Below are 18,763 nucleotides of genomic sequence, written 5' to 3' on the forward strand. Positions count from 1 at the left end.
TTTTCTCTTCACACATGGACATCCCAGTCTGCTGAAGCTTTCGTAGGAAGTTATGGCGATTATGGTGCTTTTGTTTTGTTCCAAATGGATGTATGCTCATTTGGGTATTAATAATAATAATCAGGTGTCATTTATAGAGTATAAAATACCGTAGAACTATGGTGTCTTATCGGATTGATGAACAGCATTATAAAAGGACTTCTTGAGTATTCAAGGAATAGCATATCCAGAGCTGGTATTAAGTAGCATGCCGACATGAGCAGTCGAGCAACTCGGTGTTGTTAGCGAAAGAATATTTCACAAGAGGCACGTAGCAAGAGTCAGAGTGAGCAAGAACCCACTACCTGTTTATTATTCAGACGTAATGCAAATAAGTAATTGTCTTAACATTGGCTTCGACACTATCAGATGGCGGGCTGAATAGGAATTGAAGCCTGCAGGTGTCCAGAGCTGCTGCTGTTTGGCTGTTCTCTATTGGTTCTGCCACTTGCGCCTCTGAACGACTGTTTCCCTCCTTTTATACGTGTTTATTTCCATTTCTTGTTCTTTATTTTCACCTCTAACGAAGACCCAAAATGTTATCAATAAAGTTAGATTGCAGTTTTTTTTATTCATATAAAGTCCGTTTTTGTTTTAAGTAATTTATTTGTCTGATTTTCTTTCTTATTTTAAAGCATGAATAGCCTGAAGAAAACCTCCCATCCCGTGAAATAATAGTAATAGTAATAAAACATGGTAATCACAATTAACGTTTCGGATATGCAATAATGCTCGTTTTTTCCTATTTTTTTTTTTATAGATTTTGACCTCAGTAGTAAATCAAACCAGGGTTGTTATGAAATATATACAGATAATTATAATAGCTTGAGAGTATCATGAATATACACAGGTATTTGTTAAACGAATGTGCTTATGGACATTAGTTGAGGAATAATGCAGTCAGTAGTCCTAGAACTGAGCTCATGGTATTCTGAAAAAAAAAAAACATGGCAATCAAACCGTGATGTCGTTTTCTTGGGAGCATGATTAAAATGGTTTCTTTTTCATTTTAAGCCTTGATCTTGGGGCAATGAATTTCTCATTTTTTATGAATAGTATCAGTTCAGTGGTATCTCAGCTGATAGATAATGTATTTTATTTTTTAGTGGGGGGGGAGGGAGCAGGAACTGGCGTTTAGCCCTTGTGGCCATATTGTTTTGCCATCAGAAAAGCACAATCTCAGAATAGTCCGAGTTATTCATGGTCAGATTTCCAAGGAAGCGAGAATGATTGTATATTATCATTTAAAATGTTCATGGTATTAAACTTTCCAACGTTGAAATATGATCCAATTCAGTAGAATTAAAGTCTAGGCATTTTGATAAAAAGAAATTTTGAAAGCAACCCATCTTACGTTCATGATCCGTCAGAGATCAAACAGTCTTTGGCATTTTTGCGCTTATGAATAGTTTCAGCGACTTGGGTGACTATGCCATTTTTTCACCGTTATGTTTCCAATGTGTTGCTGGTTTCTTGCTAGTACAATTTCAAGGCGTCCATTGAGTTGATATTGTGAACCAGTGTACTTTTCGTGTTATTAATTTATTGATTTTTTTGAGGTGGCATTTCAAGCAACATAGGTGGTACTGTAGAACTTTTATTCCCCCCTCCCTCCTCCTCTCCTCCTCTCTCTTCTCTCTCTCTCTCTCTCTCTCTCTCTCTCTCTCTCTCTCTCTCTCTCTCTCTCCCCGTTTTTATAAGGCCTTGTCTTCAAGCTTGGGGAGCATATTTAAGGTCAAATTCCGAAAACGACTAATGGTATCAACAATAAACGAAATATATCCCTACACAAGGTGTCGAGTTTTAAAGAAAATAAACGGGCTACAGTAACTGAATGGCAGTAAGTTACTGTTAAAGTATGACATTTTACAGCAAACCGTTAACCAGTTACTGAATAATATACTGTAAGCTGTTGATAGTATATGCTTGCGTTGTATATCCCTGGTCAAAGATGTTGAGATAGGCTTGGAAGGAACAATATTATCAGCTGACTTTGAATAGCCACCCTGATTGTAGACTTTAGAAGAAGAAAACCAGCAGGGCTTAAAATGTGTTGTTATGTTAAGATATAGATATCTTGCTCTTGAGTCCCAGTGAGCCCAAAATCATTCGATCTTTAATGGTGAACCGGAGTGTGACGCGAGTCTTAATGCCGTCGTAGTTATTAGCGAAGCTGTAATTATGGCTTAATTGATTGATGTAGATAATCGCAGCACGGAATGGATGGAGCAGAATTAATATTGGTTGTCTAAATACATATGTATATAGATAGGTTAAAAAAATATGCATGGCCTAGGGGCTGTCTAGGGCCACCCAGGGTATTCAAGACTGAAGTGGTTAATATTAAAGACTCGATAAATCGAACCTTTCCTCGTATTGATGAATAAGGCGCTACTTCGGCTTCAGCTTCAACTCGTATGTTACTCAACTAACTGTCAGCCAAGTTGCATTTTGTTGACTTCATCTGATCTTATTATTTATTTTGATGTTTATTATATATGTAATTGTTTTATTTACTTTCAATTCAATTTTGCCGTCTTAACTTTGTTAACATAAGCCTCCGCAGTGATGTCAGGAGGTTACTGTTTTCGACCCATTTTTGGTTGATGGAGGAAAAAAATCCCGTTTTAATAATTTTTTTTAAATGCAAGTTAGTTTTACCCTCGTACCTTTGAGTTCCAGATTTTTTTGGGGTGGCTGGAAAGATCATGAGTGTGTGTTTCGGTATATTTATATTTCTTACTGTATATTTCTTTGTAGGTCTATGCTCATGGATTCATTGAGTAATACAGTATTTATTCGTCTTCATTTTTGAGGTAATTTTACGACGAAAAGTTACGGAAGTCCTTGGCACTGGCCCGCATATTTCGTTAGTTTTCTCTCTCTCTCTCTCTCTCTCTCTCTCTCTCTCTCTCTCTCTCTCTCTCTCTCTCTCTCTCTCTCTCTCTCTCTCTCTGGAGTTGAGGATGTTACTGCTCACACGCAAATTTAATCACGCTTTTCTCCCATATCCTGGTGAATGTTTTTCTTGAGTTTTTCAGTGAGAAATGTGTTATGAAGATATGAAATTTACCTGTTATGTCCTTACCAGGCATGAAGGAAACAAGTTATGGGCTCGGATGTGTTCAGGTGGGTGGTCCTTAATTGTATTTCTGGGGTATCTATTGACATTCAAAAGGTTTGAATTTGTTGTTTACTCGCCCGCAACGGATTAAGGACGTCCTTAATCTTTAATAAGTTATATTCACGTAAAAGAAGGATTTCGCTTTATGGTGGTCTTCCGAAAGACAAGGAAACTTTTCCATGACTTTTCGCCTTTCTTCCCCCAGTTTTACTTAGTGTGAATGTACTTTTGTTCATTATTAGTAATTGAACAAAATGCTTACATTTAATGTATTTTATATGGTAATTCTTGAAGGCTTCCTAATTTCATACAAACGTGTATTCCCTGTGCTCTATACGTAGGGTATTATTCTATATTAATGTATGTTTATTTACAATACTGAGTAAATGTATTTGTGCCTCCTATAGTGCAAAACTGCTTTGTTTAACCAAGTGAAGAAATATGAGACTTGTTGATGTTTAAAAGCAAGACATTTGATCGTTGTCTGAGCTCTCTGCTCCTCCCTTAGTGAGCCAACGAAAATTTATCTCATCGGATCGAATAGCAACACAGTAGGTTGATTTACAGTAGGCCTACTTTCTCACTGACTTTCCATGGTTTCTTTGAAGCATCTCAGCAAAAAGGAAGAAAAAAAAAATATTATTCCCAGCAGGGTGATGATTCCAAAGTGGTTTACGGTAGACCTGAAAATTATATTGTCCTTTTTTTCTGTCTGGATTAAATCTAAATTTTTAATGCTCTCTGCAGTGGGAGTGTCATCTGAAATGTTGAAGGATTCATTCGTACTCAAGAATTTATTAATGCTATTTGTTTGTGTTTCCGCAACATTACACATTTAAGAGTTCAGGTTACTCTCACAAAATGATAACATTTCACGTTATTTTCACAAAATGATAAAAGTTGCACATCGTATCATATTTCATCATGAGGATATTCTTTGTAATTGCAAATTAATACAAAGATATTCTAGTAAAGCGCCTTCAATTGCCTTTAGCAAGACCAACAAGGGAAAGTAAGTTTTTAAAACTAATATTCTAAAATCCAAATATTACTATATAACTAGCCTTGCTCTCTTGTGCTTGCAGTTTGAACTTTTTCCAACTCGGTTTCTCCCTGTAATTTGTCTAACCCAGGCTAACTGAATAACTCTAATTGCTTTAACTGTAGATGGCATGCGCATTCTTACGTAATGTTACAACATTCGACAATAAAACACAAACTTTTATCATAGTTTAACAAGAAAAAATTTCTCCAATTTTGAAACAGTTGTGGCCGTTTCAATATTTTGTATATATAAAAATGGATGTAATGTATTTGTGTGTCTGTGTACGTATGTGCGTGCCGCATGCACTTCAAAACGCTTTGAGCAAGTTCAACCAAACTTGGTATACATATGACTTACCATTTGAAAAAGAATATTGGGGGAGGGGGGGGGGGGCGAGACATCAGTCACCATAGAGGGGAATGTGGGACCATCTTTAAAAGAATATTGTGTGCGTAAAACGTCACTGGCACCAAAGGGGGGATGTGGGAAAGTGGTGAAACGTAAAAATAACTGAAAACGACAGATATTAGTGTCTAACCCATAGGTTTTGAGTTAACTTAGATGAATAGTGACACTCCCGATTCCCTTCTAGTCCAAGTTCAGTCCCGATAGGGAAGCCGCTACCACCTGCGTGAGTCTGTTCATAGCGGCCTGGCCTTTCATTTGAGAGTCTTGGGTTCGACTCCGATGTGGGTAATAAATTTGTTTACTAAATATATATTTGTATATATAAATATGTGTATATATAAATCGACTTATATATATATATATATATATATATATATATATATATATATATATATATATATATATATATAATATATATATATATATATATATATATATATATATATATCAGTGCAACAGAAGAATTCCGTGGAAAGCGGAGTCGAATGAGGAATAGGTAGACCATACTTGAATAAGAATCTTTTATTGATTTTAAGATGCCTGATGATGAGGTATGTTACAGCCTTGTAACTGGTCGCAATAAAAAAAATAAAAAAAATATCCTCAAGTTAAGTAAGGTACTGGTCTACCGATTCTATATGTATATATATTAGATAATATATATATATATATCATATACTATATATATATATATATATATATATATATATATATATATATATATATATATATATATATATATATATAATAGAAGTTGTCTTTTATAGGCTTCTGTAGTTACCATACAAATACGAACTATCATACAACATCCATACATACATACATACATATATATATATATATATATATATATATATATATATATATACATATTATATATATATATGTGTGTGTGTGTGTGTGTGTGTATATTTATATATAATATATATATATATATATATATATATATATATATATATATATATATATATATTGGCATATATATATCCATATCTATATATACTCTATATATATATATATATATATATATGTATATACATTATTATATATCTATCTATATATATATATATATATATAGTATCTCTATATGATATAAACTATTCTATATTATATATTTAACCAAGATTCTTAGATCTCGGTAATTTCTGTTTTAAAAGGTAGCAATGGATCGTGTGTCTAAGACACTGGCAATATCCAACATCCATTTCCTCTCACTCCAACACCAACACCTCTCTCTCTCTCTCTCTCTCTCTCTCTCTCTCTCTCTCTCTCTCTCTCTCTCCACAACACACCCCCCCTCTCCTTACCTAAGGCCATTAAATCAGAGTCGTGAATTACAAAAATAGATTTATTTAAGAGCAAAGTATTAGCTAAATAAACTCAGGTTATTAACAGAATGATTAAGTGAAAGGTTTAACTCAGAAAACCCAAACAACTCGGTTAACCCTCGATAATTAATCAAATAACTAACATTAGACATAGTCAGCATACTCAGTACCCATATGAATTAAGTCACCATATTCAGTACCCCTTTCTCAGATCAGTTTCCCTTTCTTAGAACCGCCTGTTAGAAGACAGGAGAACACCTCGATAAGCACAAGATTACAAATTAAAATCAAAAGATCATATGAAATAGAACATGTCTGAAATAAGTATTCAGAGTACAGACAAGCCACACTTTTGGCTGAAAATAAGTATGCTTACCCATTCAACAAAGTATGCACAACACTATCAAAAAGTACTTTTGCAGAAGCCATCTTGGCTTCTGCCTCCTCTGTAAGGATCTCTCACCTTGGTTACTTTACACTCTTATATGTAGGGGAAAAGCTCGCACACACGCACAAACTCACACACATTGTTCCCACCCAAGTTACTGCCTAGAACCAGTTTCACAAGTCACCTCTGCGACCGCCCGTGCATAGCGACAGGACACCACGCCACCCAACAAGATATGTCAGTGTTTCCTAAGCTCGTCACTCCGGGCACTGTCTCTAAGGAGAAGCTAAACTGCTGACCCCTACATTCTAAGAAATGTCACAGCACATCACATTACAATGGTGTCTGAAACATATCGTCTTAATACATCCCTCTTTTATGTAATACATACATATACATATACATATATATATATATATATATATATATATATATATATATATATATATATATATATATATTGCTACGTCTATAGAACGCCTCGCCTTCCCAGCAGAGTTTTAGTTATATTTAATTATAAAAGTAGCAGCCATGCCGTCTCCTGAAGCTACTGTTGTTGGGAGAGTGGGTATGTCGTAGGAATGATATTTTCCGGTCTGACGGAAGCTTAGGGTAAGAGAGGCAGGTCACAAGAGTAGCTAGGCTTCGAGATGGATTTAGGGACTTCTACAATAAGACCTATTTTCCTTCCCAATTGCTGGCGTTGTGTTTACCACCTTTCAGGCAATGCTCGAGGCGGTTTTTGGAAGCCCCGTGATTCGAAAACAAGCAGTATCGCTCTCTCAGCTCGCCTGCGAGAGTTGATCTCGGGCAGAGGTCAAATTGCCAGCCTCCCAAAATTAGGCCTACCCACGTCGTGCTGGTGGACACGAACCCCAGACCTGAACAGAGGTCAGGCCGCATTCTTCTACAAGGATACACAGAATATTGCATAAAGGTACGTCTGAAAGTGTAAACTGCAACCCAGCACCTTTACTACCATAAGACTCTTGCTAAATTCATTTTCACTTCTCATTTTTACCCCTTCTACATCAAAGCCTTTTGTCCTCATCGGGCCACGTTGCTCCCCTTGTGACTTGTTAGAGACCAAGTTTTCCGTGCATACCTCAGTGAACCATTCGAGTTTACCTTCCCCAATGTTAGAGAATTAATCAGCCTTAATCAAAGCAAGAAGTCATTTTTCCTTTTATCTCGTTTAATCTGGATTCTTTTCCAGATTCCATGAGTCACGTGCCGTCTCTCTGCCGCAAGTGTGCATTAACCCAAGTGAATGAAAATCAGCTTGAATTGAATGAGACTATAAGCCCCAACGTGGGGGCCAATATCATTTAACTTTTCTCCAGGCCAGCACGGGCCTTTTTGTAATATATTTAAAGTTTTAACGAGCTGAGTTTTTTCTGGCGACCTTCCTCTAAAGAAAGAATCAATAATAATCAGTTTACGGTAAGTTCAAGCAATTCCCTCTTGAAATCCCTAAATTACTTCCGTTTACGTATCTAGCTTCTCTCAAGGCCCTATATACGTAACAATATATATATGTATATATATATATACATATATATATATATATATATATATATATATATATATATATATATATATATATATATATATATATGTATGTATGTATAGTAGTTCATATTTGTATGGTAACTACAGAGGCCTATAAAGGACAACTTTTAGAAGACCAAAAGAGATTTCCTTGGATCAGTTTGAAACTAGGAGTGCAAAGATGGCTTCAGAGTTGACGACAGTTGTGCACCCAAGGGACGGTTATGGAATTGCAGCATTTCTGTTTGTTTCCTGCCAAGTGTGGTCCAGATATAATAAGTCTGGAAGCCCAAAGGAACATACCATTGATAATTTAACCCAAGGAGTGCTCTTCGTCAGTACCACGAGAGACAGCACAAAAGATGTTCGACACGGACAAATTTATTTGTGAAGTTTAAAGCAGGCCAGCATTATATAATGTCAAAATGAAGGATCATAGCTGTAATAAAGGTAGAACTTGTCGGCATGCTTTCGGTCATTTCCAAACATAACGTGGAAAAAGCCAGTAGAGAGTCTCCGATAATGCAGAGTGAACCCACCAACGTCCCACATTTTCCTTCTTTGCATGTCTAATGATTTCGAGGCACAAGTCTGTCACACATCCTACTTGGACAGTATCCATAATGAATTAAACATGCTTGTTTGATACGTAGTACCGCCTCGAAAAAAGCGCTAGTGTAGTTTGGCCAAAAACTCAACGTTAGGGAGCGTCAGCATCACAACGTTTTTAGTGCTCGTGTTTCCAGACGTCTTTGCTGCGTCCCTTCTGCCCCTAGCTGCTGCAGCCCCTTTCATTCCATTTACTGTACATCTGTTCATATTCTATTTCTTCATTCTTCTTATCCACCCTTTACTAACAATTGTTACATAGTGCAACTGCGATGTTTTCCTCTGTTACACCTTTCAAACCTTTCTTCTCTCAATTTTCCTTTCACCGCTGAATGGCCTAAACACTATTCCATTCCACATAGGGGCCCATAGATAGCAACTTCCCAAGACAAAAGTGTTTCTTGAAGAAATTTGATCGAAGAATATGTTGATATACTAAAGATTTCATGATTATGTGATTTAGTGATTAAAACGTGTCATTATTTCGACCTTCTTTTTTAATTCTAGTTCAATCCCAAATATTGCAACTTATGAGAGCGGAAAAGTATTTATCCGAGGAATGTCCAAATGGCCTCAGATTTATCAAAAGTTCATTTTTAGGTGACAGTCAGTTGTGTTACTGTCTCTTTTGCAATTTATTTCATACGTACAACTTTTGAGAGCCAAAAAACTACTACCAATAGTAACTTGATCAAAGTATATTTTGGTCACAGATTTGAAAAGAGTTAGTTCCACAGGGCTAAATATGGTGTTGTAACGTATCTGTGCTTATTTGAGAGAGAAAAAAAATGAGTCTCCCCAGCTTCAGTTTACACCAGTGAATGGTATCGCGATAGATGCCATCAGTGGATTTCATGTGTCTTATCTATCAATTCTATCGGTAGATTTTTCTAGGTCTATACAGACGCCACAAACAGCTTTTCCCGTTTCCTTTCAAACTTACCACCACATCAATGCTTCATTATAAACGCTTGATCCACGCGCCCTTTCCCTTGTCCAAACCCACACTGTTCTTTCCTTGCAAATATTTCTGCTGTCTATTTTCAATTCTCAGTTTAATTCTGTACCCTTCTACTTTCTTTGGTGCGCCCCGTATATAAATTGATATGTTTATACAGATATATCTAAGCTGTGCATGAAACACTCTCTTTTTATGCATTCATTTAAAGGAACTTTCGCTACATCATCTAGGGCACGTTAACACGTTGAAAGTAGAAACGAGAGAATTTTGTTATGCGGTAAGAAAGTGAATACCAATATCAGTGAATAATGTACGGTCAACAAAAAATTTATTGTTGTCCGTACACTGTACATACTTATGTATGACTTGATAGAGCAGAAAAAAAAGCCATGAACGTAAAGTTTCTTGGTGGTCGTGTGTTTTAGAGCTTGGTGTTTATTTCATTGCTTCAAATATCTATATTTGATTCATGTTTATATAAGTTTAATTCATGTTAATATATAAAACGATCTCATCTTTACAGGAGCTTGATTTGGCATCTTTCCCCAGGTAGGATGTTTGCTTGAAATAATTAACTAGTAAGATTTATCTCTAAAGTAGAGAGAGAGAGAGAGAGAGAGAGAGAGAGAGAGAGAGAGAGAGGGTCGTTTTACTGGGAATACAAAGCAAAATCATTTCTCTATGGTCTGTTATTAGCAATGATTCTGAACGCAAAAAAATCTTACGTCATTTGCACTGCCGTAAATGACATAGGAAAGGTAGCGGTTAAGGTTTTCGAACATCAAAGCTAATATCGTTGGGATGGTTGAATCCTCCTATTAAAGGATTCCACATCCTATAAAGAGGCTGATTGCCTGCGCTGTGTAACAACAGTGTGGTTGTGAAATATCGACGTTAATGATTGTCACTTGCCCGCCCTCCGTGATATAACACGAGCCTCACCCCCCCCCCCCCCCCTCCCCACTCTCTCTTCTCTCTCTCTCTCTCGCTCTCTTCTAATCTCTCTCTCTCTCTAAAGTATAGAAAATAAAATACTACAATAGAAATAGAAATAAATAATACAAGAAATAATGGATGGAAACTAGAACTGAAGAGATACAACACTTCCCATTGTGGGGACTTCTTTGCATACAAGATATGTGATACATGGAATAAACTGCCATCAGAAGTTGTAAACAGCAACAGTGTAGAAGAGTTTAAAAGAAAGCTAGACAAAATTATTAGGACACTGTGAATGAACAGTAAAACCTGCTCCTTACTGTGAATGAACAGTAAAACCTGCTCCTTGAGATAAGTGAGCACACGATGTCTCCTCGGATGGACTAACTATTCTTTGAGACATCCTAATCTTTGTAACTCCTTGTAACATGTAGAGTGGCATTTTGAAGAAGGGAATGTTTTAAATCGTTGCCTTGCACTCTTGTCGCCAGTATTGCCCTCTGTCAATATTGATTGCGTATTTTTTTCTTCTTCATTACTAAGATTTCCCACACCTAATCTAATATTACTTCGATATCTTTTTTTGTGTCAGTGCAGTACAGATTCCTGAAATAATTCGCGTTGTTTGTTTCAAAAGGAATAACGCTGCTCATATTTATTTAGTCTTTTCTGTAGTAGGTTTCTTTCGAGATCAATTGGAAATGTACAAGGTATGCAATATTTTAATTGGTTAAAAAAGACCTTCGCACATACAAACGCAAATACTTGGAGATTGAAAGGTACTTTCTTGTGGAAGTGGGATTCAAATCATGAATTTACAAAGAAATGGAAAGTAAATCAAAAGCGGTATTTCTCCATCTCTCCCTCTCCCCCTCTTTTTTATTTTTTGAGAGAGAGAGAAGGGTGGTGATACCCTCCCTAAATGGAGCCAATAAAAAGACTAATAAAATAGAGGAAAATTCTTGTGTTCCTTTGTAGGTGGAAGGCAATTATATATATACATATATATATATATATATATATATATATATATATATATATATATATATATATACACACACATACACACACACACACACACACACATATATATATATATATATATATATATATATATATATATGTCTTGTGATGAAACATAAAATTTGTTCTCAAACTTAATGTAAGGAGGCTGAAGAGGAAGAAATGCAGTTGTTACGCTAATTTTGGCTTAAAATATCGATAGCAAAAACGGAAGACCGGGAATTCTCTCTCAACAAAAACGTGGCGTATTTACTTATTATAGTGAAGATAATTTAGTAATATGTTGTTTTTGTCTCGGTAGTCGAAGTGAATACTGGAATATGATATGTGTAAATGATGTAAAGGTGACACTTACTTTATAAAGTAGAAAATGAGATTCCTTATTTGATAATTTGCAACTTTATATGGTATTATGCACCGTATGTTCTTTTGAAATACTGATGTAACATTTTTATATTAAATTGTCTTTCGAAATTTTACAATTTACATAGTTCTATGTAACATTCTATTTGTTGAAATGTGAAGTTATGATATCTTTTATTAAATCTTTACAGGGTGTTCAGAATAAGCCTCGATGTGCGTGGAACTTCTTGAAGGTCAGTGTTCAATTAATTTTTTCCACATTCTCTCTCTCTCTCTCTCTCTCTCTCTCTCTCTCTCTCTCTCTCTCTCTCTCTCTCTCTCTCTCCCCAGAAGTATCTCCGTGTAACAAGCAATATGATCGACTTTTAAGTAGTTTTGTGTGGCATACTTAGACCTAGAAAAAGCTTGTGATTAAATGCAGAGAGAGGCAATATGAAGAGTGTTGTCGCCAGCCACTAAAAAATATACGTTCGAATTGATGCATGTGGTTAAGTATGTACTGCAGATAGAAGAGCGACTGGTTTGGTGCAAATGTGGGTCTGAAAAAAGGTGTTGCGTACCTGTGGTAGCTTAGTATTTGTATGGGTGGAATACTGTATGAGGTCAGGGAAGGAAAACTGGATGTAACGGGCAAATGCTGGGATAAAATTGGTTGTAAATGGAGTGTGGAATGGCTTATGTTTGCAGATGACCCATTACTGATGAGGAATAATGAGGCGAAACTGGAAGAAAGACAATTTAAAGAATTTGAAAGTGTTTTCAAGAAGTTCAACAAAAATGTGACCAAGAGTAAGGTTTGAAGGGTAAATGTCATATAGAATTCGGGATGTTCATTTGCATGGACATAATCCTCCATGTTTAGGAATCTTTCTAATATATTTCATGTGTGATATTTTACTTTGTTAAGGCGGTTACGTCATATTTGATTTTGAAGGATGTCCTTCCGTCATTTTTTGCTGCAGACCAAAGAATTGTTCTCTAATTTTGCATTTGGAGCTAAGGCTTTGTAGTGGCATACGTAACCTAAACGTGAAGAATTAGAGAAGCTAAGACCCATTGTGGTTATATATATATATATATATATATATATATATATATATATATTATATATATATATAGTATATATATAATGAATATCTTGATCACGAAATTTAATAAAGTTAATGCCATGGAGGAAAATGAAAAGACGAGAACTGCCGAGATCTTTCGGTCTAATGACCCTTTACTTAAGGCAAGACTGATCAGAACAAAGAGAAACACAGTAGAGGTAAGTATATACCAACGGGCCATACAGGATTAATAAAAGGTCCAATTCACTTTAAAGAAACGAAAAAACCCCCGTGGGCTAGATTAGAGATTTAGAAGCAGCCACCACACGTGGTCACAGGTAATTTTGTCAGACAACAAAACATTTTTAGAAACAAGGAGGCATATACAACCAGGAGTTTACTAAATTTTTACCGTCCAGTCGCATATGCATTCTTGTTTTTAAAAATGTTGCCTGACTAAATTACCTGTGACCACGTGTGGTGGCTGCTTATAGAGCTTTAGAAGCAGCCACCACACGTGGTCACAGGTAATTTGGTCAGACAACTATATATTTTTAAAAACAAGGAGACATATACAACTGGGAATTTACTAAATTTGTACCGTCCGGTCACATATGCCTTCTTGTTTTTAGAAATGTATTGTTATATGACTAAATTACCTCTGACCACGTGTGGTGGCTGCTTCTAGAGATTTAGAAGTGGCCACCACACGTGGTCACAGGTAATTTAGTCAGACAACAATACATTTTTTAAAATAAGGAGGCATATACAACTGGGAATTTACTAAATTTATACCATATGGTCGCATATGCCTCCTTGTTTTTAAAAATGTATTGATGTCTGACTAAATTACCTGTGACCATGTGTGGTGGCTGCTTGTAAATCTCTTAAACTAGCCCACGGGCGTTTTTTCGTTTCTTTAAAGTGAATTGGACCTATTGTTAATCCTGTACTGTTCGTTGGTATATTCTATCTTTATCTTTAATTACCTCTACTGTGTTTCTCTTTGTTCTGATCAGTCTCGCCTTACGCAAAATCTTTTCATTTTCCTCTGTGGCATTACCTTTATATATATATAATATATATAATATATATATATATATATATATATATATATATATATATATATATATATATATATATATATATATATATATATATATATATATATATAATTGTAAAAAGTAAAACACTCTCACCCCATCTCATTAGTCAAAGTTAATAAAATACATAATAATATATTAATTCATTTGCTATTTTATATTACACTTTTGACAAAATCCGCCCCTACCACCTTTCCTCTCACCACTGCTTTTGGGACAAGATACTGTGATCTGCTTTCCTTGTTAGAGTTGACTGCAGAAGACCTTAAATTCCAGGTGCGGACCCGGGAGAAATGCAAATTCTTGCCAAAGACAAGCCAGCTGTCAGAGAGGCAAAGGATTGACCATGTGCATGGCACCATCTTGGAACTAGGACCAAGTTGTTGCCTCTGCCTGCGCAAAATGTCCAAGTCAGTGCCACCTAGGAGAAACACCCTTGTAGTCTCCAGAGGCTATATAAGGCCTCGGATGGGCAGACTCGGCTTTAGAATTTGCCGGTTGCTTGTCCAGGACTCCTGTCCTCCCCTTGTACTCTTGAATTGCCCCATCTTAGGCATGTAGTGGCCCCTAGTATATCTTTGCTGTGATCTCATTCAATTGCCCTCCCAATTGCTAGCCTGCTGAAATACGAGGAACCAGTCTCCTGACGAAGGTAGAATGCCGGGTTTAAGGTTTCTTAGGCTGTCATGTCCCTGTTAACCTATTACTAATTTCTGTTTCCTTTTCATTGTGTGATATACCTACAGTGAGACCTGTATTGTCTTTATTTTTTTGTACAAGTTGCAAAGCATTTAAATGAAGTGTAACATAAGAAGTTAGATTGCAAATTACTAGAGTCAAGTTCTTTTCCAGGCAACCTCTGTACAACTTCTTAATTCCTTAATTATTCCAGATAAGTAATCGTAGGTGTTTTCGATGACAACTTTGAGTTAGTCAGTTGTGGTGTCTGAGCTCATCTTGTGTGCAATATTGGCTTCCCCACTACACCTCCTTACAGAGCCCCTTGAAGTGGACTTCTATTGTGTTTCCTTCATGAATATCCCACTCATCGCGTCTTTCATCTTGTAGTGAGAGACTATTGTATTCTGTCTCAGTTATGCTAACCATTCCCCTGATATGTTTTCTATTATAAATATAATTAAGTTAAACCCCAGAGTTTACCTAATCCCTCCCCTTTTGAAGCAGACCTTCAACCTATTTAATGAATATGTTTTTACCTGTCCTCAAGGCCAGAGTTTGGTGATTTGCATTTTCCAAGACAAGTTGTGAAGATCTTCAGAATAACCCAGTGATTAAATTAGATCTGCAGGGAAATTCATATCAGTGGTGACCTTGCCGGGATCTGTAAGATTGTCCCCCTTTGCAAGCCCCCTTTCAAGCAACTATCAGCTGAGTAGTGTTGCTGAAAAGTTAGAAACTAACCTTTTATTAGCATGTTTCCCCTTATAAGTGCACAAGTGAAGCCAGTTTCATAGTAAGTATGGTGGTGTTATTTTATGTAAGGAACAACCAATGTTATGACTGAAAATCAGTGTTAGGAATTTCATTAGACCACGTGATGCCACTCATTATAGAGAGAAATACTAACCAATTTACAAGCTTTTGAAAGCTAATGCATGATAGCTTGCATGTCATTCATGATAGTCCTGTTAGGAAAAGTGAATTTCGAAGTGTTCAAGAAGAAATATTAAGGTTATTTCTGTTCCCATGTGATCAAACAATTTCTCCCGTAGAAAATTTAGTTGGGCACACATTAGAAGCCAAGAGGGCTGTCCTTTCCAGCAATTTTTGTACTGCTGGACTAAGGATTTTTACTCTCTCTCTCTCTCTCTCTCTCTCTCTCTCTCTCTCTCTCTCTCTCTCTCAGGAACTAGTTAGGCGAATATATTATTCTGTTTTATCGAGTAAATTTCATAAAGGTTTAAAACTTTGTTCAGGCCACTCAAGCCAATAATTTTATTTAGTATTTGCATTTGTTTAAATTCCTCCATAAATCAACTCAAATAGTAAATCCTGTTGTTTTTTTTTTCCATTAAAATTATTTCCCAGTCAATAAGCTGTGAGAAAGACCACATCCATTCATTCATACCAGACGAGAAGAAATTTTCCAAGCACTACTAGGTTGTTTCAACTATGTAAAGTTTCGTTCATGCCAGGTGTTTAGGTGTTTAGTAAGTAGACACTAACGACCTTGAGCTGTCAAGCTTTTTCGCACGAGTGGCCTTTGTTAACACTGACCATGGGATTCGGTAAACACATTTGTAAAATCTAATCATGTGCCCAAATCAGGTTTCATACGAAACGGTAAATGCCTTTCCTTTTAAGCACATGAAATATCTTTCTTGAACCTCACCAACTCAACAAATTCCGTGTTACCATACACGGCCAAGATTCTTGGATTTAAGTGGGTACTGGACGTTCCCAACACGTTTTACATTTAATTTCCTGAAACTCCTGTTTCATATAGTAAGTGGTATCTAAATACTATGTACGCCTTGTTGTTTTAATTGCATCAGCTACTTCCAACGATTCTCAGCAAATTATTTTAGGCTTGTGTTAAACATTGTGCTAAATCCAATTCCATTTCGAGACCTGATGTCCATTCTTTCAAACGCCCCAAGTCCATTTCGAAACTTTATAGCCATGCTTTCGAACATCCAATCCATTTAGAGACCTTTTATCCGTTCTTTCAAATGCCCCAGTCCATTTCGAGACTATATATCCATTCTTTCGAACATCCTAGTTCGTTTCGAGACTATAACCATTCTTTCGAACACTCAAGGCCATGAAAGACAACTTATTCATTCATTTCGATCAATCCAAGTCCTTATGGGACTGCTTATCTCCAGTTAATTTGGACCTTCAGAAGTCCTGACAAGACTTCCTAAATCAGTTCATCACAAGCAACCCTGAGTCCTTTTTTTTTTTAACAACATTGAGTCCTTTTAAAATTTAATAGTTCATTGAGAACACCCAAGTCTTATGAGGCACCCCTGATTTGTTAACACAAGTAACTTCGAGTCTTTTGAGAGACCCCTTGCATTGTTCATTAGGAACATTTCCACAGCTTCAGAATCAAATTCAGAGTGAGTGCCCCCTTCCCGAAGAGGCACTCTCACCTGTGAATCGTACCTTTCCTAATCCCCACACCTCATCCTATGTTCTTATTGTTATACCTCAAGAGACGTACCTGTCCAGTCATCATCTCAAAATGAATCGATGAACCAGAGCCTTGCAAAATAAGGACTTCACGTTCTGTATGGAGATGAGGAAGAAACTGGAGTTGATGGGCAAGAAGCGAAGAGAACGGTTCTAAGAGATAGTAAACTCTGCTCAGATGGAGAGAGAGGGTGAACGACTAGCTCAGAAAGAAAGGGAAGAAGCAGAGAGAGTAGAGAAGGAGAAAGATCGAGCAGAGAAGGAGAAAGAAAATGGCAGCCCAAGGAGTGCGTAACACAGCAACGCACTCACCACACTCAATCCTCAGCAGTGTAGGCTCCCTCATAAGAAAATTGGACGAGCCCAAGCCTGAAGCCTGGCTTGACCATGTCGAGAAGGCCCTGAAGACCTATGAAGAAGATTCTATGGTCTTGGGCAAGCACCTTAATGGGAAAGGTGCCATTGCCTTCAATGTTCTCCAACCAGATGATCAAGGAGACCTCACCCTCGTCCACCAAGCCATTATCAAGGTTTTTTAAATTACTCCCAACCATTGAAGGCAATGGTGGCAAGACATGCCAAAGGAAGCGGGCCAAACCTGGTCTGATTAAATCTTCACAAAGTCTCATGCCTCAAAGCATTTTGTAGATGCTTTTCAGACCACCTGTGTTGAGGAAATCCTTAAGCTGGAAGAGCTCAAGTTGATCAAATAAATAATATTAAATTAATTAATTTGCTATTGCATATTACACTGTAGGCAAAATTCACTCTAACCACCTTCCTCTCACCAATGCTTTTAGGAGAAAATACTTTGTATGAGTTGACTGCCAAAGACCGTAAATTTTAGGTGTGGACCCAGGAGAAATGCAAGATCTTGTCTGAGGCAAGCCAGCTGGCAGAGAGGCAAAGGATCATGTGTGTAGTACCATCTTGGAACTTGGGAGGAACATCATTGTAATCTCCAGAGGCTATATAAGGCCTCGGACGGGTAGACTTGGCCTTTGAATTTGTTACATGCTTATCCATGCCTCCTGTCCTCCCCTTTGCTCTCTTGAACTACCCCTTCTTAGGGACATGACTGTAGTGGGTCCTAGTACATTGCTGTGATCTCATTCACTTGCCCTCCCCATTGCTGGGCCCCCTGCAGTACAAGAAACCAATCTTTTCACGAAGGTAAAAGTGCCGGTTTGAGCTTTCTTAGTCTTTGTTAATCTAATACTGTTTCCTTTTCATTGTGCAGTATAAAGACTGTGAGACCTGTATTGTCTCTATTTATTTGTGTTGTTTCAAGTTGCAAAGCGCTTAGGTGAAGTGTAACATAAATTGTGCATTACTGGAATAGAGTTCATTTCAGACACCCTCTGTCAACTCCTTGATTCCTTAATTAGATGCCATTCCATTGTGTTTCCTTCAAGAATATCCCACTCATTGAATCTTTCATCTTGTAGTGAGGGACTATTGTATTGTCTCAGTTACACTAACCATTCCCGATATGTTTTCTGTTGTAAATATATAATTAAGTTAAACCTCAGAGTTTACCTAATCACTCCCCTTTTGAAGCAAGCCTTCAGCCTATTTAATAAATATGTTTTTACCTGGCCTCAAGGTCTGTTGATACAAATATCAGATGGTAGAATCTTCGCTGATAAAGCAACAAGTTAATAGGAGCAACCA

General features: G+C 36.8%; 1 protein-coding gene across 5 annotated transcripts in view; it reads left to right on the forward strand.

Moving 5' to 3' along the window:
• Positions 1-18,763, forward strand: part of LOC135200190 (TOX high mobility group box family member 2-like) — a 1,058,689-nt gene that overhangs the window by 198,488 nt on the left and 841,438 nt on the right. For all 5 annotated transcript variants that reach the window (XM_064228571.1, XM_064228575.1, XM_064228567.1 and 2 more), the window contains one exon: positions 11,970-12,011. In XM_064228571.1, coding sequence (XP_064084641.1) covers positions 11,990-12,011 — 22 coding nt within the window. In that variant the 5' untranslated portion in view covers positions 11,970-11,989. The remainder of the gene's footprint in view (positions 1-11,969; positions 12,012-18,763) is intronic.

Source organism: Macrobrachium nipponense, chromosome 26, assembly GCF_015104395.2.
Source record: "Macrobrachium nipponense isolate FS-2020 chromosome 26, ASM1510439v2, whole genome shotgun sequence".
Lineage (NCBI taxonomy): Eukaryota > Metazoa > Arthropoda > Malacostraca > Decapoda > Palaemonidae > Macrobrachium > Macrobrachium nipponense.